This window comes from Anomalospiza imberbis, chromosome 20, assembly GCF_031753505.1.
Source record: "Anomalospiza imberbis isolate Cuckoo-Finch-1a 21T00152 chromosome 20, ASM3175350v1, whole genome shotgun sequence".
Lineage (NCBI taxonomy): Eukaryota > Metazoa > Chordata > Aves > Passeriformes > Viduidae > Anomalospiza > Anomalospiza imberbis.
In genome coordinates, this window is record NC_089700.1 from 6,032,692 (window position 1) to 6,056,799 (window position 24,108).

General features: G+C 42.9%; 1 protein-coding gene and 1 long non-coding RNA gene across 9 annotated transcripts; one reads left to right on the top strand and one right to left on the bottom strand.

Moving 5' to 3' along the window:
* The first annotated feature begins 381 nt into the window (after positions 1 to 381).
* Positions 382 to 23,238, top strand: TPST1 (tyrosylprotein sulfotransferase 1). 8 transcript variants are annotated; one of them, XM_068210343.1, is made up of 7 exons: positions 382 to 620; positions 6,824 to 7,753; positions 12,504 to 12,702; positions 19,858 to 19,908; positions 20,760 to 20,835; positions 21,714 to 21,761; positions 22,704 to 23,238. In XM_068210343.1, the coding sequence occupies exons 2-5, from the start codon at positions 6,909 to 6,911 to the stop codon at positions 20,802 to 20,804; spliced, it is 1,140 nt and encodes a 379-aa protein (XP_068066444.1). In that variant the 5' UTR covers positions 382 to 620; positions 6,824 to 6,908; the 3' UTR covers positions 20,805 to 20,835; positions 21,714 to 21,761; positions 22,704 to 23,238. The 8 variants fall into 8 exon arrangements, with proteins under 8 accessions (XP_068066444.1, XP_068066445.1, XP_068066446.1 ...); XM_068210344.1 differs by having other exon boundaries at positions 22,707 to 23,238; XM_068210345.1 differs by having other exon boundaries at positions 20,760 to 20,830.
* On the bottom strand, positions 19,633 to 22,789 carry LOC137485711 (uncharacterized). The gene is made up of 2 exons (XR_011005430.1): positions 22,665 to 22,789; positions 19,633 to 20,433 (listed from the first exon to the last, which is right to left on the bottom strand). It is a non-coding gene; the product is annotated as an uncharacterized lncRNA (long non-coding RNA).
* Positions 23,239 to 24,108: the final 870 nt, after the last annotated feature.

A 24,108-nucleotide genomic window follows, 5' to 3' on the forward strand; every position in this document is an offset into this window, starting at 1 on the left:
AGATCAGCTGGGCTGGTTTCGGTGCTTTCAGCTCTCAAAGCCGGGCCCGGGGGCACAATCCGGATGGAGTTTTGTCTGTATTTGTAACTCGAGAATCCTTTTCGGTGAGCAAAGGGGGCGTGTGCGCTGTGCCGGGCTCCCGGCCGCCACCATCTGCCTGGCACATCTGGCCAGACGCTGCCGCACGTGGGGTCCCCGCTCCGGCGCCGCCCAGATGTGCGCGCGCGCGCGCCCCGCCCGCGGCCAGCTGTGCGCGCCAGATGTGCGGGGGGCGGGGCCAGCGCCACGGCCGCGCCTCCTCCCGCTGTCAATCATCGGCGGCGACCCAATGACGGCCCGCGACACATCGAGGCCCGCGACCAATCAGGGCGTGGTTGTGATTTCCATGGCAGCCGCAGCCGCGCGGCTGAGGGGAGGCGGCGGCGCGGCCGCTCCCGGAGCCGCTCCCGTTCCGCGTCCCGCTCCCGGAGCCGCTCCCGTAGCCGCTCCCGTTCCCCGTCCCGCTCCCTGCCCACTGCCATGGTGCCCGAGCGGAGCCGCGGCGGCGGCGGAGGGGCGGCCGTGCCGCTGCTGCGCGGCTCCAGCCGGGCGCGGGGGCGGCAGCAGCAGCAGCAGCGCAGGTGAGGGGCCGCGCCCGCCGCGCACCTGAGGCGGGCCCGGGGCGGGCCCGTGCCCGCCGCTCCCGGTGCCCGCCGCGCTCCGCCCTGCCCCGCCCGCGGCCCTGCCGTGCTCAGCGCTGGGGGCCGCGGCCTGAGGCGGCGGCGGGAGCGGCTCGGTCCCCGCCGTGTCGCTCCCCGCGGGAACCGGGCCGGGCAGCCCCGCGGTGGCGGCGGCGATGCGCGGAGCGCCGGGCGCGCTGCTCCCCGCGGCCGAGCCCAGCCGGGGCATTCCCAAAGTTTCACCGCGGGCGGGGGAAGTCGCGGCAGGGGCTCCCGGCGCTGCGGGTGCTTTTGTTCCGTGCCGGGGAGGGCCGGGAGCGCCCGCGGTGGGGCAGGGGGCGCTGGGGACGGTGCTGGAGCGCTGGGTTTGTACCTGCGGACAGGTATGGAATGGCTTGGCTGGGCAGCGAGCCGAACACGGGCAGGGACGCCTTCCCTAGACCAGCTTGTTCCAAGCCCCGTCAATTTGATAGTTTCAGAATTTGATCGTTTTATAGCAGGAGATTGAATCTGTCGCTTAGCTGGAAGTGGGTTTGCTGCCGCCGTTGCGATTTGCGTTTTGTATTTGTGCGAATTTCTGTAGATCTGGATGTTTTTGCTGTTACTGAGGAGTTTGATTCTCCGCAGTACCTCAGTGTAGAACGGAGCGCTGAAATCCCTCTGAGGAGCGCAGAGAAATGCACAGAGCAGGAGCTCATCTGTTCTGTGTGATATTTTCCCTCTCTTTTCCCCTTTTTTTTCTTCTTTTATGTGTAACTTTAGAGAGCTCGAATCCTCTGTGTGTCGCCAGTAAAATTCCTTTTGTTGAATTGTTCTCCAGCCGGAACTGTAGAAATTAACAAATGCTGTTTGGTTTTGCATGACCAGGAGCATGTTGGTAACTCTTTTTTGACCATTTTCTATGCAAATCCTGGTAATTTGCTGTATATGTTAGAGATTTAAGTTAAGCAGAATGGATAAAGATATTTCCTTTCATTTGAAGCAGAACTTTTTAATTATGTGATTTTTAAAGTAATTTTAGAGGCCTTAGATGTGACGAACCTAAAAGTGTTGAATTTTGAGTGCTTGGGTAACAAAACTGAAGTGCATAAGTATGAGCTTTTTTTTTTTTTTTTACTCTGTATAATGTGGTTGTAACAGAAATAATGAAATTATTATATAGTTGCTATGGAAGACTTCAGATTCTTCAGTCTCTGCCAGTGAAGGTTAATTTGGTGTTTTAAAATTTTCAGGGCTTTAGATTTAAAAAAAAAGAAAAGCCAAAAAACGTAGGTTTGTGGAATGCAGATGTGTGACCAACACTTCTATGGTTCCTGCAGTGTGGGCTGTAAGGGAGAGTTGTTCTCACATCTGCATTCCCTGATATTAATCCTGTCCAACTTTGTTCTGTCATTCCAGATGTTTTCATGCCAGGTGATTTATTCTGTATTTATTTGTGGACTCCTTGTTTCTTTGTGGAGGTGAACAAAAATTACTCCTTCTATTTTATCATCCTTTTTTTTTACTCTAGGATTAATGGGAGGAGAAATCTGGGGCAAACAGCTGCAGTGTTTGAAGGCCGTGAGGGCTTATTTAGCTCAAGATGGACTTGCAACTCAAGACTTGTTGCTTGGGATTTGCTTCCTTGTGCAGATTCTGAGCCGTGCCTGGTGGTAACACAAATCCAGTTTTGGGGGATTCATTAAGGTGATTGTGCAGAGGGATAAAAATGCTTCCTGAATACTCAAATTGTGTTGGGAGCAGCCTGCTAAACGAGGCTCTGGTGGTTTGGGTGGCTGTGGCAGTGGTGCTCTGGGGATATTTCAGTGCTGTTCCCTGGTGCTGTGCTCTGCTATTATCCTGTGCAATCATCTGTGGTGAACACACTCAAACAGCTCCTCGAGGGGAAGCTTTGATGGGATTCCTTCCTTAAGCTTTCATTTAGCGATGCTGAAAGAGCTTAGGGTAGATGTTCCTCTAAGAAATAACTCTTCAGTTTCTAAGTGTGTATTGTTTTGAGGGTGATTCTTGAGAATTCCCAGTATCTGCTGCATTTCCAGTATTTATTTTAAGAGAGAAAAAGTGAAAGGTGCAGGAAGAGGCAGGGAAGAAACTGATAAGAGTTGGCATTTACTTTTTTCAGTCCTAATAACATTTTCATTTCTCCTTCTCCAAGAGAATGACAAAGGATAACAGCACTTAGGGATATTTTCCCATTCAATTTAGCCACTGTAAAATGAATTTCCTTTGTAGTTTTGGGTTTAGTAGTCAGACTGTGCATCAGAATCTTCTGTTTCTGCAGGGTGTATTTTGGAGCCTGCTCCATAAAGCCTGGGGTGGGGAGGGGGTGTTGTCATAGCCCCAGAGAATCAGGGATTGAGCAGCTCTCCTGAAGAGGAAAAGGAATCATAGGAACATGGTTGGAAGACATGAGGGGAAAGACAACTTTCCAATGGTATGAACTTTTTCCCTGCTTCTCTCTTGCTTCTACTTTCTGGCACAAAAACTCCTTTTTTATTGGCTTTTTGTTTTGAGGACGCCTGTGGAGCCTCATGCCCTGTTGACACAGAGCTGAGTGTGACCTTTCCTCCCAGCAGAGTTCTCCAGAAGAGCTGAGCTCAAACTCTGGCCCTTTACATTTTTCAGAGCTTTACATTTAAACCAACCCATCAGAAAAGCCTAAGTTCAAGGGAATGCAAATGTATGAAAACATTTCTGTGTTTCCTGCAGTGGGAAGTGCAAGGGGAAGTTGCTCACTGCACTTGGAACAAACCAGTAACAAAATCAGGAACAAATCCCATTAAAAAAAAAAAAAAATTCCCATAAAATCTAAGCTGTGCTCTTCCTAGAAGGAGATCTGATGGTCAGAATGTGAGCCAGGAGTTCAGGCCATGGAAGCAGAGGACAAGTTAATCACTGAAAAATGCTATATATATATCTGGGGTTGTGTTTTATTTCGGGATGGATGATGCCACTGTCACTGCCTCTCAGATTAGCCCTGGAAAAGCTCTGCTTGAGCAGGAGAAGGGAGGTGCTCCCTTTGCAGCTCCACAGTGAAAGGCTGAGCTCTGGAGCTCCAGAGGATTCCTCCTTACAGCCTGGGAATGGAGCAGCTTTTATTCCTCTGCAGGGGATGTTTGAAACACCAACAAACCCCAAACTAGCATGAAATACAAATGGATGACTTGCCTCTTGACTAAGCTAAAAATTTTCAACATTTTTTGGATGAACTTGAGGAAAAAGGTCCTGACCTGCTGCGTGGAGGGGAGGGCAGGAGGATGAATTGTGTGCAGGAGAAGGAAACAAAGCAGTGCAGTGAGTTCTGCTGTGCTAACATCATCTGAGGCTGACTCATAGGCCTGACTTTTCTGGGCAGAAAATTCACTTACAGACAGTTCTGCTGGCCGCACTGTCTTGTGATGAAACTTGGAGTTCCACATAAATTTTTCTGGGAATTGTTTTTTATCCTGGCACTTGAAACTTGCTGCCAAAGGCCTCTTTACCACTGTGGTCTTCTAGGACTTGCTCAGCTCATGTTGTGTGTGAGGGGGCTGTGTTTGTTTGGGTGATTGTGGGGCTTGTTTTGGGATTTTTAAAATAAAATCTGTGCTTGTAAGGTGAGTGGCACTTTGCTCTTCTCAGGTAAAAAACCCACAACATTTCAAAGCTCAGAGGGCTTGCTGATTGCCTTGCTGTGATTTTGAAAGGCTGTCAGTTTAATTCCTGTTAACAGCAGAGCAATAATAACTTTTCTAACCCTTCAGGCTGACAGATGTGCTCCAGAGCACTTACTCATGGGGAGGAGGGAAGGTGGGGTTTGTTTGCAGAAGGGCAGCAACTTTCATATGTCATCCTTATCCCAAGGAGCTTTCCTTGGAACTTCAGGCACAGAAGGGAGTTTGCTGGCTTGGAGAATAAATTAATTTTGTGAGAGGAGCTGTTCCTGACTGCTCCTCTCTGGCTTTCCTGACACACAAAGCCCTGGTCTTTATGGCAGTGCATGTTCCAGGTATTGCTTCCAGGTAAAAAAACCAGGACAGAAGGTTGTAGGACAGTTAAATCCTGATTCTTTATGGTCTTGCAGCCTTTGGCAACTTTGAACTTCCCAAAGTTTGAACTGCATCAAGTGAAAGTGTTTGTGGGTGATTGATGTGGGGTTTTTGTCACATGGCTGGGATTTTGGTGGTGTAGGTGAGTCAATACTCACAGAAATTTAGGAAACCTGCTCACAGTCTGCAGCATTAATGGAATTCACAGCTGGAATTGTGCCCAGAGGGAATCATCACTTGCTTAAAATTAAATTAAAGATTTCAGCCTTCAATCGTCAGCTTTCCTCCAATACTGAGAGTTCTTCAGCTTTGTTGTTAAAGCTGGGTTTATTTTATTTTGGTTGAACTGATATTCTAATATAAATCTTCAATTTGATCTTGATATGCTTTTCTCCAGTGTTCACCTACCTAATTTCTGCATTTGGGGAATGTTGGTGTATCTTCAACAAGTAGGTTTTAGTTTGGAAGACGAAGGTTTTTGTGGAGGATTTTTTTTTTCTTCCTGAGGGAATTAGTTTTGTGGCATTTACTCAAACTGAGTAATGGTAGGGTTTGGAGGAAGTGTAAATATTTGTAGGTCTTGTGTGCTCTGTACTGAAATGCTTTTTCATTTGTGTTAACTCTTCTCTCCAGTGGGTACTGTATCTAAAGAATTTTAAAAGATTCTGTATTATTTGTTAGTTTTAAGCAGAGCAATTTCCCCTTCCCTAATTTCAAGTTAGGTCTGCATGCTGAATCTTTCAGAAGAGAAACTTTGATTTTTGGTGCTATGGAAATAGGAACTGCATGATTTATTTTCCTTACTTTTTGAGCACTGTTCAGATGACCTCCACTTAAGTTTCTGGGGATTTGAGGGGTATTTTTTTTAACGTTCAGATATTTAAGGTCCAGTTAAAGCAAGGAGAGGTATGTGAGTAGAATGAAACTTTTCACGGAGGTTGAATTGTTCTATGAGTGGTGTTCTGGCCAGAGAGTGTTGGCCACTTCACAGGAAAAGAAAGGAATTAATCTTTGAGTTACATTTGAGTTTAATTTTGGTAACAGAGACTAAAAGCTGAACTTTGAGTGGAGTATTGTGACAGCTGTTGATTTGAATAAGTTTTGTTAATGTGAAGGGCAAAACCCTCTCTTGGATGCCCTGGCAGAGAAAAACCCTGCTGTGACAGATTCCTGCAGGGGGAATTCCCTGCTTTCCCCCACTGCTGATGGGAATTCTGTCCTCTGCCTGCACCCTCCCATAAAACAGGCACAGGGCTGGAGAGCCCCCTCAAATCAGCCATTTCTGAGTCAACAGCTGGATTTTAGGAGGAAAAGGTGAAGTGGATCATGCTTTGGAGGGAAACAGGGAGCAGGCAGAAGGATCCTGTGCACTCAGGGATGGGTCCTGCAGTGCTGCCAGAGATGGAAAAGCCTGGAGGAAGCCAATCATTTAAAATGTTGGCACTACCTCCGTGCTTGGAGCTCCTCCCAATTAAAAGCATCTGTGATTCTGAGTGCTCAGTGAACTATTTCAGCCCGGAACAGCCAGATCTTCCTTAAAATTCCAGTAGAGTACTAATTTCCTTGGAGTTTTGGGAAGAAGAGTCAGTTTTCAGCCCACCTGATCTGAAAACCCAAAGCAGGTGAACTGCAGAACACAGGTGAATGATTGTCTCTACATTAACTGTTAGAAAAGGGAAAAATAAAGACACAGGTGGAGTCATCCAGCAGCAGAGTAAAGATTTGTCGAAGCCAGTGTTTGATATAATCTCTGATATTCCCTATAAAACATGGCTTGTTCTTAGTCCTTCTTGGAAAAGGAATTCAACAGACAGATTTTGAAACTGTTTTCTATCTAAAAGTTTTGTTCAGACTCTTACGCGTGTCTAGTAATCATCTGAATTTTTTTCTTCTCATCTGTAGAAATGAAAATTACTTTTGAATAATGCAATTTTATGAAGCTGGACTGAAAAAGAAATAATAAGAAACCTTGCTTTTATTTTGGGTATTTTGGGGTTTCAGACTGACTCTTGTCTCATCTCTTGGAAAAGTAATTTCTTGAGTAATTCCAAGAGAAATTTCTTGTCTCATCTCTTGGAAAAGTAACTTATTGTAAAAAATGTCTAATTTTTTTTTTCTTTTTTCTCTGCTTGCCAGACCTTAATTTATTTGGGATTAGGTTTCCCATGGCACGTGAACTAGAGGCTCATTTGGAGTAGGAGGTGTGTTTTTGCTGCCCAAGATGGTCGGGAAGCTGAAGCAGAACCTGCTGCTGGCGTGCCTGGTGATCAGCTCGGTGACCGTGTTCTACCTGGGCCAGCACGCCATGGAGTGCCACCACCGCATGGAGGAGCGCGGGCAGCCCCCGCGGGGGGACAGCGCCGGGGCCACGCTGAGGACAGCCCCCGGCGGCAGCGCCAACGGGAGCCTGCCCTACAGCAAGGACATGCCCCTGATCTTCATCGGGGGTGTGCCCCGCAGCGGCACCACGCTGATGCGCGCCATGCTGGACGCGCACCCCGATATCCGCTGCGGGGAGGAGACCAGGGTGATCCCCAGGATCCTGGCTGTGAAGCAGATGTGGGCCAGGTCCAGCAAGGAGAAAATCCGCCTGGACGAGGCCGGGGTCACGGATGAGGTGCTGGATTCAGCCATGCAGGCGTTTCTGCTGGAGATCATCGTCAAGCACGGCGAGCCCGCTCCCTACTTGTGCAACAAGGATCCCTTTGCTTTAAAATCCTTAACTTATCTCGCCAGGATTTTCCCCAATGCCAAATTCCTGCTGATGGTGCGGGATGGCCGTGCATCTGTGCACTCCATGATCTCCAGGAAGGTGACAATAGCTGGCTTTGACCTGAACAGCTACAGGGACTGCCTGAGCAAGTGGAACAGGGCCATAGAAACCATGTACAACCAGTGCATGGAGGTGGGCTTCCAGAGGTGCATGCTGGTGCACTATGAGCAGCTGGTGCTGCACCCTGAGCGGTGGATGAGGACTCTCCTCAAGTTCCTGCACATCCCATGGAACCAGGCAGTGCTGCACCATGAGGAGATGATTGGAAAAGCAGGGGGGGTTTCGCTTTCCAAGTGAGTACGAGCCTTCAGCCTTCACCTTGTGCTGTTCTAAAATAGTGCATTTGGTACATAATAATCACAGCTTGGTTTCAGTTTCTCCCTTGGGCAGCTGATTTATGGTGCATCTTGAAAATAAGTAATTACTAATTAACAGTTTGCAATCTCTGATTGGTTATGTGTGTAATGTGAGCAAACTTTTAATGGTCACGGCTAAGTTGAATTGGAATATCTGGTATCAGCTTTGCTTTTCTCTGTGCCCCTAAATAAACCTGAGCTGTTTTTATCTAGAGCAGTGTCACCCATCCTAGCCACATCACCCATTTGATTTCAGCAACAATATTGTTGTCGGTGCGAGAATGGCCTTGGAGTCGAGTTTGCCAAGAGCATCCTCTTCCAGGAAACTGGAGAAACTGCTCCAAGACAATAGAAAGCAGAGCTGGCAGCTTTTCTCCTGGCATGTGCTCCCAAAATGACAGGCATTTTGATGAAAAGTAACCTTGTTGTAAGCAGATCTTTCACTATTTTGTTGGGCCATCTGTGCACCTGATTCAGCTGCTTTCAGAATCCAAAATTCAGCTCTGCTTAGGAAACTAGATGAGCGTTGTTAAGAGATAATCTGATTTATTCTTTGGTTAAACTACTCTGGTTTCTTTGCCACTGTTCACAGCTGAACAGCTGAAATACAGAAGCTGTTTCATCCTTACATTGAGAGAGAAAAATGTCAATTTTTGACACTCCTATTTGTGAAACCACCAGATTAATTTTTAAAATCCTGAATTAGAAACCCTATTCCAGCAGCAAGGCCTGCCCAGTTAAATTACTCAGCTCCTGGATTTGGAATATTCAGCACTGGCCAAATGCTTCTGAGTGAGAGGCACCCTGCACAGCAAGCACACACAGACTGTTACAGAAATTCTGTTTATTTAAACTCCAGTTTTGAGAAATAAAAATGAGGATATTTCCTTTATTTAATGCCTAGGAACACAGTTGTGGATTTTCTAATATATTGTAAGGGCATTTGATTTAAAACAAATATAAAATTATTATCAGCGATTACAAAGAGGACTTTAAACTCAGGTAACAATTAGATATTTGCCCTGTGGAGGTTTCACATCACCATTCCCACTGAAGAAACAGCCTCCACTGTTCCCAGGGTTATCAGGAAGGGATCTCATCCCTTTGTTTGGCAGCGTTGTTCAGTAGCAGGTTGAAAATATGGAAATGTTAACCTGAAGCAGGGCACTGTGATACCTCCCTGGAACCTGATCCACATGGGAACATCTCCCTAATTCCTGGGGTTTGTTGCTGCTTCTGCAGCACCTGAATGGAGGTAACTTATTTTTATTTCTTTTTTTGGTGGTTGCCAAGCTTGAAGTGCCTTGTAAAAAATAACTGTATAATCCCATTTCTAGTAAAATATTACTGCCTTGTAGCTTCCAGATTGGTGTTTTTAAAAATTGATGGACCTTTATGCTATAAAACTCAATAACCTTACTGAATTCTTATTAAAATTTATTATTAAATCTGGTGGAATTGGGTGTGAGGAGTTGAGAATATTTGTTTCTAAAAATTAAGCAAATGCCTTGAACAAAGTCAAATGTGTTCATTTTTTTAGTAAAACCTTCACATTTAAGACAAAAGAGTGTGGACATGTTCTTGTGACCCTCAATTCAGTCTGGTCCCAGAGTTCTTTATGCCTTTATTAGCTCTCAGGAGATGATCTGGGGAAGCAATTTCTGATTTCAGGAGTCTCTGGCAATGGTGGAAAAAGAGAAACGGGTGTTATATCTGGGGTGGGTTTATCTAATCAAATACCCTTGCAGTAGGTGGTGAAATTTGGTTTTCAGTTGCAGGATTTGATAATGATTTCAGTGACTCAGGCTTTCAAGGGCTGCAGAAACCCCAGTGAATATCAAAACTTTAAATGCCTGTGATGTGTATTTATGGGATTCCAGTTGAAATTGTGCAGGGAGAGCTTGAGATTTCCCAGTTTGATGCCCTTGTTCCAGTGCAAACCTGCTGGGTTTGGCATTCCCAGCTGTGATTTTGTGTAAAAACTTCTGGAAAGAAGTAGAGCCTCCTGCTTTAATCATCTCTCACTCACCTGAAAGACCTCCAGATCTTAGAGACAGGCTCAGCATCCACTTCAGATTCATGCTGCTGCCTCAGGTCCAGCCTAAGATGCCTGGAGATGTTTTAATTGTTGCAGGTATTTTTTGAAAAGAAATCTGACAAGTTTTTTGTCATCTTGAGGTATTTAAAAACATTTTGAGAACGAGATCACAGTGTCACTAAAAGATCTTTATAACCATGTTATTACTTGCTAATAAATGTTCGGAATTTATTTCTCACCCCTTATTTTGGTTTTTACCCAGGAACACTGCAAGGGCTGTAGGGCTGTGCAGTGCAGGATTTGTAGGAGTGGGAATTTTCTGTGGTTTGAAGTCCCTGCCAGGGTGGCTGTTGAAGGAATTCATTATGGACTCCATGCTCTAACCAGGATTGTTAATTGAACTCTGGCATTTGCCTAAGTGAAAGCAGCTGTGCTGACCACTGATGTAAAGAAATGTCAACCCCTCTAGAGCAATTTTTATTAGGTTTTTTATGGAAATAGCTGTCTAGGCAGAATTACTTCAGAATTTACTATATTTAGTGCATAGTTCTGCTTTGATTCTGGTACAGATGCAGAATTATTTGGGGTTAGTCCCGGGTGCTTCCCAAAGCTGAAACTCTTCCTAGAGCTGGAATCACTACCATATAATCAATTTTCCCAAGAATTGGTGTTCCCTTGTTTTTCAGTTTGGATTTTTACATTTTTCTTTCCTCCTGCCCCAGTCTGTCTTCTCTCACAGTTCTCATAAGTTCTTTATCTGAGGAATCTTTCCCACAAATTGTTTTTTTTTTCCTTCCCACCTTAACTGAAAGCACAGAGAAGGATTTAACCAGACCAAATGTGGAGCAGTGGATTTTTTATCAGTCCTTGGGAGCAGCTAAATGTAGTCCCCGCTGTCAGTCACCAGGAAATGTTTCATGCTGAGGGCATTGTTAGCAAAGATTAAAATGACAGAGGGACAAAACACACATTTAAAACTTGACATCAGGGTGGGGAATCCATATGTAACAAATTTAGGCTCAAATTGATCTGTAACACCCATTTTTGGGGGGTCCAGCAAGTTCTTAGCCAGGCTTATTACCTGCTTCTCCCAGATTTTAAATTCTCAAATCAATTTGCAGTTTTGCTGAGGAGGTTTTAGGCTTGGCTGGCTCTAAGGACTATAAATCTTACTTTTTCAAGCACCTCGTGATAGTTTTTTCCTGAGTGTCCCAATCCACCTCTGGACTCCTGTTGTGGTGCTTTGAACTTATAAATCTCAATTTTTAGTAGCTCTTTTCTTACAAATTTAATGTGGAGTCAGATGCTCATCTTCTAATTAGAAAGATCACAAAAAAACATTGCCTAAACTTTAAAATTTTCCATCCAGACTTAGGAGCTCAGTCCAGCAACCCTCAGAATGTTGAAATTTAGTCACAACTCCCTGGTCCCAAAAACCCCTTCTGAGATCCTGCCTTTGCTTTGAGTCTCTGCTAATGCTTGAAGAGGATAAAGCTGGAAATGCTGGGCTTCTTTTAGAGGATTTTTTTTTTGTCAGCTCCTTTTCAGCTCCCATGAAACACCAATCTGAAGGACCTGCTTGCCAAGACAGTTTCCTTATGAGCATTTCCCTGTCTGGTTTGTTCTTTGTTGATTGTATTTAAATTATCTCACCTCACTGACCTTCCAGCATTGGATAACAGATTTCCTTCCTCTGGCCTGGGAGGATTTCAGCTCTGCTGAGGAGTGAAAAAGGAACAAGGTGAACTCTGGTGACTGGTGTGTGCTCAGCATCAGCTGTGAGGCAGACAGAAATATTCCTTTTATACATCCAACAACATCCAAACTCTTTCTGAGGTCAGGAAAAAAGTTTTAAATTATTTAGAGTAAAAAACTCAGGGAGTTTTCAATTATTCAGCCTGAGTTCTGTTCCAGGAATAAGCACAGTAAAGAAATCATGTGTCTTACAATCATAAAGGCAGCACAAAACAGTGCCAGATTTCTTCCCTGGAAAAATAAAACACACTACAAAAGCAGGGCAGAAATAAAAATTACATTAGGACTGTTGCTTAAATGAAGAAGAAATCAATGATTTTCTAAATATGACACTGACTGTGCACTTGCCTTTAGATCTGTGTAAAGACCAAACAATCAAAGGAATGGTTATGAAAAATATTTCTGTAGTTTGTAGCTTTCTGTCATCTCAGGTCTCTCTTTTATTAAACAAGTTAAAAAAAAAATGAAACACAGAATGGTTGTGAGAAGAAATAGCACATGGACTGGAATTTAGAATACAACTTTTAATGCGTCCTAGACAATTAAACAGCAAATGTGGGAATGTGCCAGTGGGAAAATAGATTTATATGTAGATGTGGGTTTGCTTTTCATTTAACAGTTCCTGGGCTTTCTCTGCTGCTTTTATGGAATAAAGAAATTGTTTCAGCACAGTGTGAGAGCCTAAACCTGACAGCATCTGCAAATATTGTGCAAATTATTCTCATTAAAACTTCACTTCCCATCAGCTCTATAGAAAGCATGAAATTTTGAGAGGGAAAGAAGAAAAATGGGAGGGAAAAAAAAAAACCCAAACAAAACAAGCTAAATGTCTTAATGCTCTTGAAGAATAATTGGTTGGAATGGAAAATAATTTTTTTTTTCCTCCTTCCCCAGGGTTGAAAGATCTACTGACCAAGTGATCAAGCCAGTGAATGTGGAAGCCCTGTCCAAGTGGGTTGGGAAGATCCCAGCTGATGTCCTGCAGGACATGCCGGTGATTGCCCCCATGCTGGCCAAACTGGGCTATGACCCCTATGCCAACCCCCCCAATTATGGGAAGCCAGATCAGAAAGTGGTGGAAAACACAAGGAGGGTAAGGCTTTTGTGGGTTTAATTATTGACTGAATGGATTTGACCTCTGGAGCAGGAGCCTTGTGTTTGTTCTGGGGATTTGGAGTCTGTTTCTGACACTTTTTGCTGCTTCACAATGTGTTTTCTTTGGGGGAAAATGAGGGAATCCTTTGGGGCCTTGAGCTGTGCTCCTTGGTGTGTGGAGCTGAACCTCCTGAGAGCTGCCCAGAAAGCTGGGGAACTGCTCATGTCAGTTCTGAACCAAAATTTGTGTTAAACCTCATCTTGGGCCTGCCACTGCTTGGATTTGCCTTGGTAAATTGTGCCGTGTGAATGCTGATATTTTCATGTGAATATAATATAAAATACCCTCAAAGCATTTGCTTTCCAGTGCCATTATTCTTCTTAGTATTGCTGATCTTGGCTGTCTGCTGTCAGGTGTTTATTAGGGGTAAATGCTGTTCCTGCAAAGGTGAAGTTTTTAGAGCAGACACAAATCGAGATGTGTAATATAAAAATTAGACTGAGTCATAATTAGCAGTGGGAAAAGCTTTTTTGTCTGGTTTCAAACTTGATGGATGAGCTCAGCTTTTTATATATGAGGCTTGGCAGAAGCTCTGTCACAAAATTACACCCCAAGTACTCAGTAGGGTTTGAAAAATGACCCATAGAAAACAGCCCACGATGATCAAAATGTCTGATTTTCCAATTCTTTGTAGAGCAACCCAAAGATGGAGAAAGGTCTGGTGCTGATTAACCTAAACTTAAGGATTTGAGTCTGAATTTAATGTTGTTGGAATTTGAGTAGTTGGGCTATTAGAGCTGTTTATCCCTGGAGGTATCCATTGAAAAACTCATTACCATTGTTGGAAATAGAATTAATAACTCTACTTCTGTTCTTTTTGGACATAGTTTATTAAAAGAAGGTGACTTTTTCTGCTGCAGAAGAGTAATGAGGGAAAAAAAGTTAATTAAACAATTTAAAAGGACTGTCTTCCACCAGCCTTCTGATCCTGAAAACCTGCTTGGAATACTGATGAGATAGATAGGAATGAAAAAGGAATTGGGGTTTGTGAAGTCCCTAAACACTCTTGCATTATTTCTTTTTAGAAAAAATGTCATTAATCAATAATCGGTGTACTAAAGGTTGGCAGGTTGATTTTTTAAAATTCATAGCTGATAGCTCAGCATGGAAAAAGTAACCCACTCTTTTTGGTTACAGTTTATAAGTTCCCTGATTTAAAAGGCTCACAAACAATTGAAGTTGTCTGCACTCAGTTAAAATAAATGTTCAGTACTAGAAATTGCAAATTGTATTGGTTGTGTCTCACTGATAAAATTGACAGAAGTTTTTACAGCCTGCTGACCTTTCTGAGGCCTCCACTTGTGTGGGGCAAGCTCAGGCCAAGCTGTAAAAATTGTCTGGATTTCTGTCTCTTCTTGAAATGGATTTGATTTCAAAATACAGGAGAGGAATTCAGGCAATAAACAAAGCCAGGAGCAACTGTAAAGAAATGAAAACCTAATTTCAAAGGCTGAGGGTTTACTGATGCTTTTTCCAAGTTTGCTTTGAAGGAGAATTTGTTTGTTTACTGATGCTAGGAGCAGCTGTTAAAAACTGAAGCTGATCTAAATATTGCAGACATATGGAACTCTCATTAATGTTTTGGCTGCTATTTTAATTTAATTGCTTTACTTACAGCCCCAGACAGCATTTTAATTTTGTTGTTTATTATAGTACCCAGTGTGTATTTTTCTAGTCACTTGTTCTTTGCCAAAATTCCATGTACATGTGTGGTTTGTACAGATAAAATGAGGGAGGTGAATGCTAAAAGGAAGAGAGTTCAAGATGTTTCATCTTCAAAACTTAGAATATTTATCTAAAATAGAGCAACATAAAGATTTCAAACTGTTTCAGACTCTGGTGTGTGAGTTTGGCCCGTCAGGAACAGCTCTTGTGGGATTTCCTTTCTCCTCCAGGAACCTGTGCTAATTTATTCCTTGCTGCTGCAGCCTGGAGAAAAAAGCGTTTATTTAAACGGATGAAATAAATAAATCTGGGTTTTTCCAGCCTTCTGGAGCTGGCACTTGGCAAGTTAAATGTGTTCCTGTGTACTCTGAGCTGGTGAATTTGCAAATCTCTGGAGCACTTCTTTTGCTCTTGCTTTCTTTAAATTTCTTCACCTGGGATAGCCTTTCACAGAGTTTTGTGCTGGATATCTTGAATATGGATGAAGCTGGCCAAAGCAAATCTTTCCAGAATTGCTTTTCAGTGCATAGTAAGAATAGCTGCATCTTGTTTGTAGCCATTGATTGGCTCATTTTATGTTTGGAAGCAGCTCTCTTATATTTGTATTTATATTTATATTTGTGGTCTCCAAGACTTTAAAGTGAACATGGAACTCGAATTGTATTCATTGAAAACAGATAAAGTTTAGACTTATAAAGCTGAGCAAAATCTGACCCTTCTTGGAAAAGACCACAAATTGCACTTAGCAGTGAAAATGATGCTCAGCAATTTAGAGCTGCTGCTCTTAATCGTGGAAGTGAGAACCAGCAGTGTAAAAATTCCTAAGCCAAGGGCTGATACTGGAGAAAACTGGAAAGAGATGGCTGGTGTGGTGCAAAATACTAGTTTTCCTAAGCTTTCTGAGCACTCGAGTGCTGTTCTGTATTCCTCTTTTTTCCTTTTCTGTCCCCTGCTGGTGACTTCCATATGTACAGCTTAAATATAATTTTTTAAATATTATTATTCAGTCTGGAGACAAAATGATGATTTTCTCCAGCTAAAGGGCAGTGCTTAAATTAGAAATACTATCTCCTTGTAGGTAATGCAAGGGAAGCAATGCTGTCTGCTGAATTTGGGTTTTTCACTTGCTTGTTACCTGGGGAGGACACCAAAACACTGAGGTTTGGTGTCTGTGCTCCTGCAGCACAGCACAAAAACAGCAAGAAACAACCTAGATTTGTACTTTGACATCTCTGCTTTTGTTTGAGGAACTAACAGAGCATGAAGGAAACTTCATCTCTTCTTGTGTTGCTCTCCCAGTGTAGTGCTAGGAAATAAAACATCTCTGACAGGATCTGCACTGGGCCAGCCACGAGTTCAGCAGACTTTTCTGATGTTTTTCACTAACAAAGCCATTAACTTTTTGTTGTTCTGTTTTCTGTTAAGCCTGACAATATTATCTTTTCTGACAGTTTCTCTTGTCTCAGTTTAGGAATGCAGAGCAGAGAGGGCAAGGTCTGGCCAGGGTTGTGCTGTTCTCTGCATGTGACCTCTCCAAGGAGATGATTTTGCCTTCACTGAATGTGTTGTGGTTTTCTTGTAATCCTGTTGCTGATCTGTTAAATTATTACTGCAAGGGTCCCTTCCTTATAGATACATAATTACTTGTTGTTCCCCCGTAGAGTTTTAACAAGTTGTACATCCTGAACAGCAAGGAAATCAACATCCTGAAGTAAATGAAGTTTTCATCTGCAAATTATGCAGAAAATGCAAATAATTAGGCTGTGTGTGAGCTGGTAGCCAAGTCTCTATGGGGTGAAATACAAAAGTACTTCACTCCTCATTAGAACCGTGTGTGATATGTCCTTTATCAGTACTGTGAGGTGGTGTAAAAGTGCATTTCAGTTTGCCAGAACTCAGCAGAAGAGGAGAGAGAGCAGCTCCCAGCTGCAGAGCTCTGCCTTCTGCCCAGGAGAAGCTGCTTTGTTGTGTTATGGTTGGCACAGTGGTTTCCTGTCCCATCTGTAATGAATTACATCAGATTTTCTTTGGCACATCCTTCCCACTAAATAAATTTGTATGCTTGGAATACACACTCCAGTAAGTTCTTTTAACTTCTTCATGGAGTCATGCTCCCTGTCCTGGAGAGATCCAGAGGTGGAATTCCAGAGGAGGAGCCATGGTTTTCAGCAGATCTGTTCAAATACAGCCCAAAGCTGTTCTCCAGCTCTGGTTTGTGTCCAGCTAAAGGTGTTTTGTGTTCAGCTGATGGCAACACCTAGAGATAAAAACAGAGTTTACTCACTCCAGTCTCATGCCTGGTTTACATTGTGAGGAACCATCTCCTGTTCAGAGTCAAAACATCCATGACAACCAGGATTTCAGGAGTTTCTCTTTGAGGTTTTAAGGGCAGCAGCAATCTCTGATAAAGGTAAAAAGTGTATTTATCCTAAGGGATAAGGGTAATTGTGCTGTCAGAGGTGTTTGGATGCCCAGCTGCTCAGGGCCCTGCATCTCCATTTCACTGATTAACCTGATCATAAAGGCATTTGGCTTTGTGGGTGTTTTCTCTGATACATAAAACAAAAATTTGGGGGCCATTCCATCTTCCATGTGACCACAACAGCACAGACTTTCTCAGTGTCCTCGAAATTTGTTTAATACTCCCTTTAGTGGGGGTTTCTTCCAACATGTGGATTCCCAACTGCATAATCTCTCTCCAGAGGTGCTGTTATCTCATTTTTACAACAAAAACAAAACCCCAAACCCCTTGACTCTGCATAAATGATTAATAATGCATAAAGAGAGTTACTATCAACCAAAATGCAAACTGAGGTGTGGTTGCAAGCTGCCTTTTGGCAGACATTGCTGGGCCTGTGTAAGATCCTGCTCTCTGTGTTGTCCCTCCTGGGTAAACATTTACATCTCACATGGCCCTTCCTTGGCAGGTCCAGCAGAGGTGAAGAATTGTGTAAACCTTTAAAGCTGCCTCAAAAGTTCAGGAAAATCTGAAAGATGAGCACTCCATGTGCTGTGGAGTGGTTCTAGAAAGGGGCTCAGCTCTGGTTTTGCCAGTGTTCTTTATTTTTTTTTTTTTTCCTTTTTTCAATTAAACATCAACAGCCTCATACTCTGCAACTTGGATGTTTCTAAGTTTACGAAGCCCAAGCGCTCTTGGTTGCAGGGTGACTTTTACACAAAAAAACCCATTATTTTTGTGTACTGGAACTGACCAAATATAATGGGACTCTTTCCAAAGCAGACAGGAAAGTGGGTGAAAAAAAAAAACAAACGCTTTAATCTTTTATAAAAAAGAATTACAGGTTACACTTCTGTTCTGAATTCTCCCTGTGTGCTTAAAGGGGTTTTCTCAGGCAACTGGATGTGAAACTGGTTTTCTGATCTCTTTTTTGTGAATAATATCCATTCAGTTTGGCTATAAGAATGTGTTTTGGTTTTTTAATAGAACAGCTTGAATACTGCCAACACTGAACAACAAACTGACACAGGCTTCAGATCCCCCTCTTCTGGAATTCCATTTGGACTTGTAAAATAATTCTTTTAGAGATGGTAAACCCCATTTCTCCTCAATTTACTGAATTCTTGCTTAGACTGGAAATAATTCCAATATCCTGCTTCTGTCTCTCTAGTGCCACTGTGAGTGATGTGTTCTACACTTAAAAATTGGTCAGAACAGAGTTTGGAATCTGAAGCCTCTTTAATTTCTTTGGCTGCAGATGGAGTCATTGTTTTTAGAATTTCTGGATTGTTGTTGATCCCTGGGTTCTGATTCAAAAGGGACCATTTATGTTTTTGGAACTACTTTAAACCAGTTTTTATTCAGTCTCCTCTTGACAAAACCAGCCCTTAGGTAATGTCAAGTCTGAACCAAAATTTGTGTTAAACCTCATCTTGGGCCTGCCACTGCTTGGATTTGCCTTGGTAAATTGTGCTGTGTGAATGCTGATATTTTCATGTGAATATAATATAAAATACCCTCAAAGCATTTGCTTTCCTGTGCCATTATTCTTCTTAGTATTGCTGATCTTGGCTGTCTGCTGTCAGGTGTTTATTAGGGGTAAATGCTGTTCCTGCAAAGGTGAAGTTTTTAGAGCAGACACAAATCGAGATGTGTAATATTAAAATTAGACTGAGTCATAATTGCAGGAGAAGGAAAGGAGGAGGATATTGGTTTGCTTCTTCTAGTTCTGAATCGGTCACAAAGTGGTGTCAGCATCAGGATTAATTGGTTTTAAGAATTCCCAGAAAAGGTGAGGGTTCCTGTCTGTTCCTTCCAACATCAGCACCACCTAACACAAAATCCTGGTTTATCTCGTGACCCTTGCTGAGGTTGTTCTGTAACATTTTTGCTGTGACGATGTTGTTTTGTAACTTCCATTCCTGTTCTCTGGGACACAACCTGCATTTTGATAGTTGGATAAAAGCAGAAAATGAGAAATCCTCTCCTTGGTTTATAAATATTTATAGTGGAGCAAGGCTCCAATAGCCACACACTGAATTTCTGCCCAGGGTGACTTTTCTTAATGTTCCCATGGGAATGCCAGTGGCCCCTGGCTGAATACAGATGAGAGCTGTTCCTATTTTATCTAAACCATGGAATATCAGAGTGCCACAATGTGGGTGTGGAGTAATTCCTGCTCTCAGTGAAGCCTGGTGCTTTGGATCCCAGGGATGGATTGGGATGGGAATCCAGTCCTGAAACAGGGCAGGAAATTCACAGCTGGCTCAGCTGCAGTCCCAGGCCACTGCAGAATATTGACAAGCTGAGCATGGCTTTGTGTTCTGGTCATGTGCACATAGGAGAGCAGAGAAATTTGTAATAAACATCCCCTGCCTTCCTGGAGCTCCTTCCTGTGACGCAAACCAGGGAGGGCAGCCCCGAGCAAGGCTTTGGAGGAGCCCCATTCCCATTTCCTGGCTTTAGGGAACTTTTCTGAGTAGCTTTGGAGGAGCCCCATTCCCATTTCCTGGCTTTAGGGAACTTTTCTGAGTAGCTTTGGAGGAGCCCCATTCCCATTTCCTTGCTTTAGGGATTTTTTCCAAACAGATTTGTGCCCTTTTTAATTTTTATTTTGAAATGATTACACAAGAGCACAGTCATGACATTGGGATGATCAGTCTTTATGCTTCAGTAGACAGGATGGTAAAACTCTTCAAGTATACTTCTGGTTTGGAAAAAAAACAACAAACAATTTTAAAAAATTGCCCTTTGGAATGTTTATTCTCAGAAGCAAAGAGCTTTTAAAATTTATCCTCCAGAGAGAAGACAATATGTTGCCAGAATATTTAATGTTCTAACATTAGTGGATGCTAACAACACACAAAAACTTTTCTTTTTTTTTCTCTTTCCCTTAACAAGCTCTTCAGTATTTCAAACAATAGTGAATGAGGGCTTTGATTAGTATAAATTTTTTTTTGTTTTTCCAGGTCTATAAAGGTGAATTTCAGCTTCCTGACTTCCTCAAAGAAGTGCCACAGGTACAGTACTGAATTAATTTCCTTTTTGTGGGTGTAGCAGCAAAGGATATCAAACAGCCTGTATTAACCACTTCTCCATGAGCTTGATTTTCTGATTGATGGTGAGATTTGCTGATTATCCATGAGGTGGAATCTTGAACTCGGCATCCCAAACTTCTCCTGAATCCATGTGTAACTCCAGAGTTAAGAGTGGTGTTTGTCACCCTGAGCTGCCTGAATATTGCTGTGAAAAGGAAGGAAAAATTGAGCCTCTTTTGTGGACCAAACTGCAAAGTTTATTACTTCTAGAGGAGCTTTATATTTTGTTATCTTGGTTTAATGCAAGTCTAGTCCAGAGGGCAAAGTTATAAATACTGAGAGATTTTAAAAATAAATAGAGATGTTATCAAAGTCAACAAACCCAGCTATGGATAGGGGTGGTGGTGATTTAATAGTCAAGTATGCTATGGAACTTCAGGTTTTACTGAAAATTCACAATCTGGTACCCCCCAAATGCTGTTCTTTGTCATCAGCTCCCTAAGGGACCTGCAAAAAAAACAAAAAGAAAAGCCCTTATTGTGAAGCTCTCAAACTGTCAGATCTTGTGGATATCACAGAATTGTAAAATCCCAGAATGGTTTGGGTTGAAGGGACCTTAAAAATATTTTTTTTCTACCCCCTGCCATGGGAAAGGACACCTTCCACTATCCCAGGTTGCTCCAAGCCCTGTCCAGCCTGGCCTTGGACACTGCCAGGGATGGGACAGGTTAAAAATATCCAGGAATCTACCACAGACACAGCATTTTGACTTCTCAGTTTGTTCAAATAAAAATGATTTGATTAAAAAGGAAAACTGATTTCTTTTGTTCCAGCCAAAGAAGACAGTAGAAAGGAAGTCTCGTGGCAAGATAAAATGAACGTGGATCAGTGAAGTGGCATAGCTGTAGTGTGTGTTTCATGTTTTCAGAAAATAACCCTGCTGTGGCCACCAAATCTTTCTGAGCAGCCTTTGTGTGATCTCTAACGTGGGCTTGGCTTTTTCCTGGCTGTTTGCCTGCTTGGATCACTCAGTGCTCCTGCTTTGCTCAGCTCTGGAGAACCATCCCAGCCCTGTTGCTGCCAGCATTGTCCCTGTCACTGAGTGTCTGCTCCATGTGTGCTGCTGAATTCACAGGAGCCTGCTGGGGTCACTTCCACATGGGATTGCTGGTGGGATTGCAGGATTAGCCACAAGAAAGCTGCAGGAATAGGGTGTGCCTTACCAGGAGGGGAAATACTGCTGACAGGGATTTATGGAAAATGCAGGGAGATCCTTCAGAATTGAGCACGCTGTGTACAGATGGTGTGCTAGCAAAAAATATCCTTTATTTTGAATAAATCCTGGGTTAAATCCTTTAAATCCTTGTTTGCATACGGTATCAGTTAAATGATGCTGTTTGTGGTTTTCAGTTATCCTGGGGTACCCAAAAGAACCTGGGCCACTCTGACTGATAAATTCCTTCTTCACTCCATAGGACAGGGAGGTTCCTGCTAAATTCCAGGAGGTGAATTTATACAACTAGCTTGGTTTAAATACAGTATTTACCAAAATCTGAACAGATGTATCCACAGCAAAGACAGACCATCCAAAAGACAAAAACAAGCACTGTGGAAGAGTAAAAGAATATTCCCTAAACAATAAAAACCTGATCAAATTGATGCTGATAGTGTTCTCCTTTAGTATTAACATAATGTAACCAAACAGCTCAAAGGTTTGGAGAACAGACATTGGTACTGGTATTTTTGTCCTCTAATGTAAAATAGCTATTTTTTTTTTTTTTTGACAGACTGAACCTATGGAATAGAAGATAAAATGGACATTTCTTGCACAGAAGGTAATAAAAGAGTGTTGCAGTTCTGCTCATTTGTTGTTCTTAATTCAAGATGATTTTTGTTTAACTTCTGTAACTCCATGGGTAAGATAAATATGAAGATTATATTTTTTAAAGGAAACTGCTGGAGATGGGCTGGTATGTGATATTTGATTTAACACTTCATAGCCAGTATTTTTAAAAAGCTGCATTTTAGTCACTGAATAAACAGTGACAGAATTTTCAGGGAGCTGAGTTAAATTCCAGACCAGTTAAGGAATGAGTGATGCAAGATTTCCTGTGTTAATCCAGGATTTTTCTGCTATCAGATCTTCTGACCTGACAACAAAAGATGGCAAAATCCAGTTTAAAAATAGCCCAAAGCAATGTGCCCTACAAATATCCCCAAAATAGATCTTTACGTGGCCATAAATATAAACACCCTAAATATAGCCAAAAGCACTGCTCTGTGTAGAAATAATGGCTCTAAAATCTTCCCAGAGATGAATTACAGACCTTCACTGTGAAATCAATAGAGAAACCATCATCTCTTCAGACAGTCAGTTTAAAATAACTAAAGCATCAACCTCATTTTGCCACTTAGCTCTGAAAAATGGATCCAACCTGCAATATTTCTGTCTGAAGCTGCTGCCCATTTTCTGAGAAACCAAACTGGGAACTTCCCAGCATAACTTCCCACTGGGTCACAAGGGTTTGGGATGTAAGTGGAAAATCAAAATAAGTTTTTTACACTGTGCTGCAAGCAGTCTCTCAGTGATAAAGGATGGACAAAGCAGCCCCGTTCCTGACAGGAATGGGATTTGTCTTGGCAGTGACTTTCCACCTGCTGAGACAACAGTGGCTAGTCTTAATTCTGCATTATTTGTAAATCCTAAATGCTCTCCAGGATAAAAAGCTGAATATTACCAGGAAAGCTCCAACATAACTTTATTTCTTTTTCCTTAGAAGATCAGCTGCTGCCTTTTCCATGGGAATGATCCCTCAAGTCTGTCCCCCTGGCATCAGAGGTGTGCTGCTCATGGCCTGCTCTCTTCAGAATGTTCTCTCCTCTTTCTTTCATCCTGTTTTTATTTCAAATTTTGCTGTTGTGAGCGCATGTAAACCTGTTTAAAAAACAAAAAAAAAAAATCACTGTTGTTAATGTAGAACTGCATTACATTCGCACAACTATTTTTTTAAGGTTTTTAAAAATGCAAAAGCAATGCCTGTCTCTGAAATTGCTCCTCTGTTTTAATTACAGGGCTCCATCTTCAAAGATTTCTTTTGCTTCTTGTAGCAGTTTGGTTTTAAATGTACAAAGCTTACAAGAGTGGTCTGTGCTTGTCCTAAAAGATTCTTGGTGGAAAAGTTGTTTGTTTTATTCATGTGTGAAAAATGTTAAATATCTTTTATTTAAAAAAAAAGTTGATAAATTACATGTACAATTACAATTCAATGATCTTTTGTATTTTATTTTTCAAAATAAATGCTTTAAATGTGATTTTTGTTTGTTTCTTAATTAATGGTCTTGCTTCCAACTTAAGATTTAAATAATTCAAGACACTGATGTGTTAGTTGTAATTCAAGATATTGATGTGAGGAAAGATATGATCTCATGTCCTGGCTTTGGATCTTATTTTAAGGTTTGCAGTTAAATGCTTTTTGTTTGCTTTTAATAGCTGGGTGATGAAGAAATAGTAAATTGGAGTGTCCCGCTGAGAGGTATAACATGAGATTTGTTTACTGCAGGTAGAAGTAGGTAATTTTAGACTCCTGAATTTGTTCCTTAAAAGCAAGTTTTTTCAGAGATGCTCTGCTGGGGGGAAACTGCTGCTGTGAGTTGTCTCCTAAAGTTTCGATCTTTAGGATGCAATGTGGAACATTATTATTCCATAAGGTATTTTTGGGGTGGTAGTTGTGGCTCAGTTTCTGCTCCCCTCGGTGGTTCAAGGCGGTGAAGGCGGTTTCAAACTTCCTCGCTGGTTTTGAGAGGAGTTCGTGCCAAAATATTTGTATTTCCTCGGATTCTGGACGTGACAGAGCTTGGCTGTCGCCGCGTTGCTGCGTGCGGGCGGTGACGAAGCCGCAGTGCCGTGAGGAAGGCAGGTCCCACACGCGCTCCCGGCGCCTCCCCTGCTGCCGGCTGAGGGCAGCGCGGCCCCGCCGCTCCCGAGGCCGCTCATTAACGCGGCTGATTAGCGCCGGGCGTTTCCCGCGGCGCTGAGGGCTGCCCGCGGTGCCCGGTGCCCGCGGTGCCCGGTGCCCGCGGTGCCCGGTGCCCGCGGTGCCCGGTGCCCGCGGTGCCCGGTGCCCGCGGTGCCCGGTGCCCGCGGTGCCCGGTGCCCGCGGTGCCGCCCGGGCGGCTCCTCCC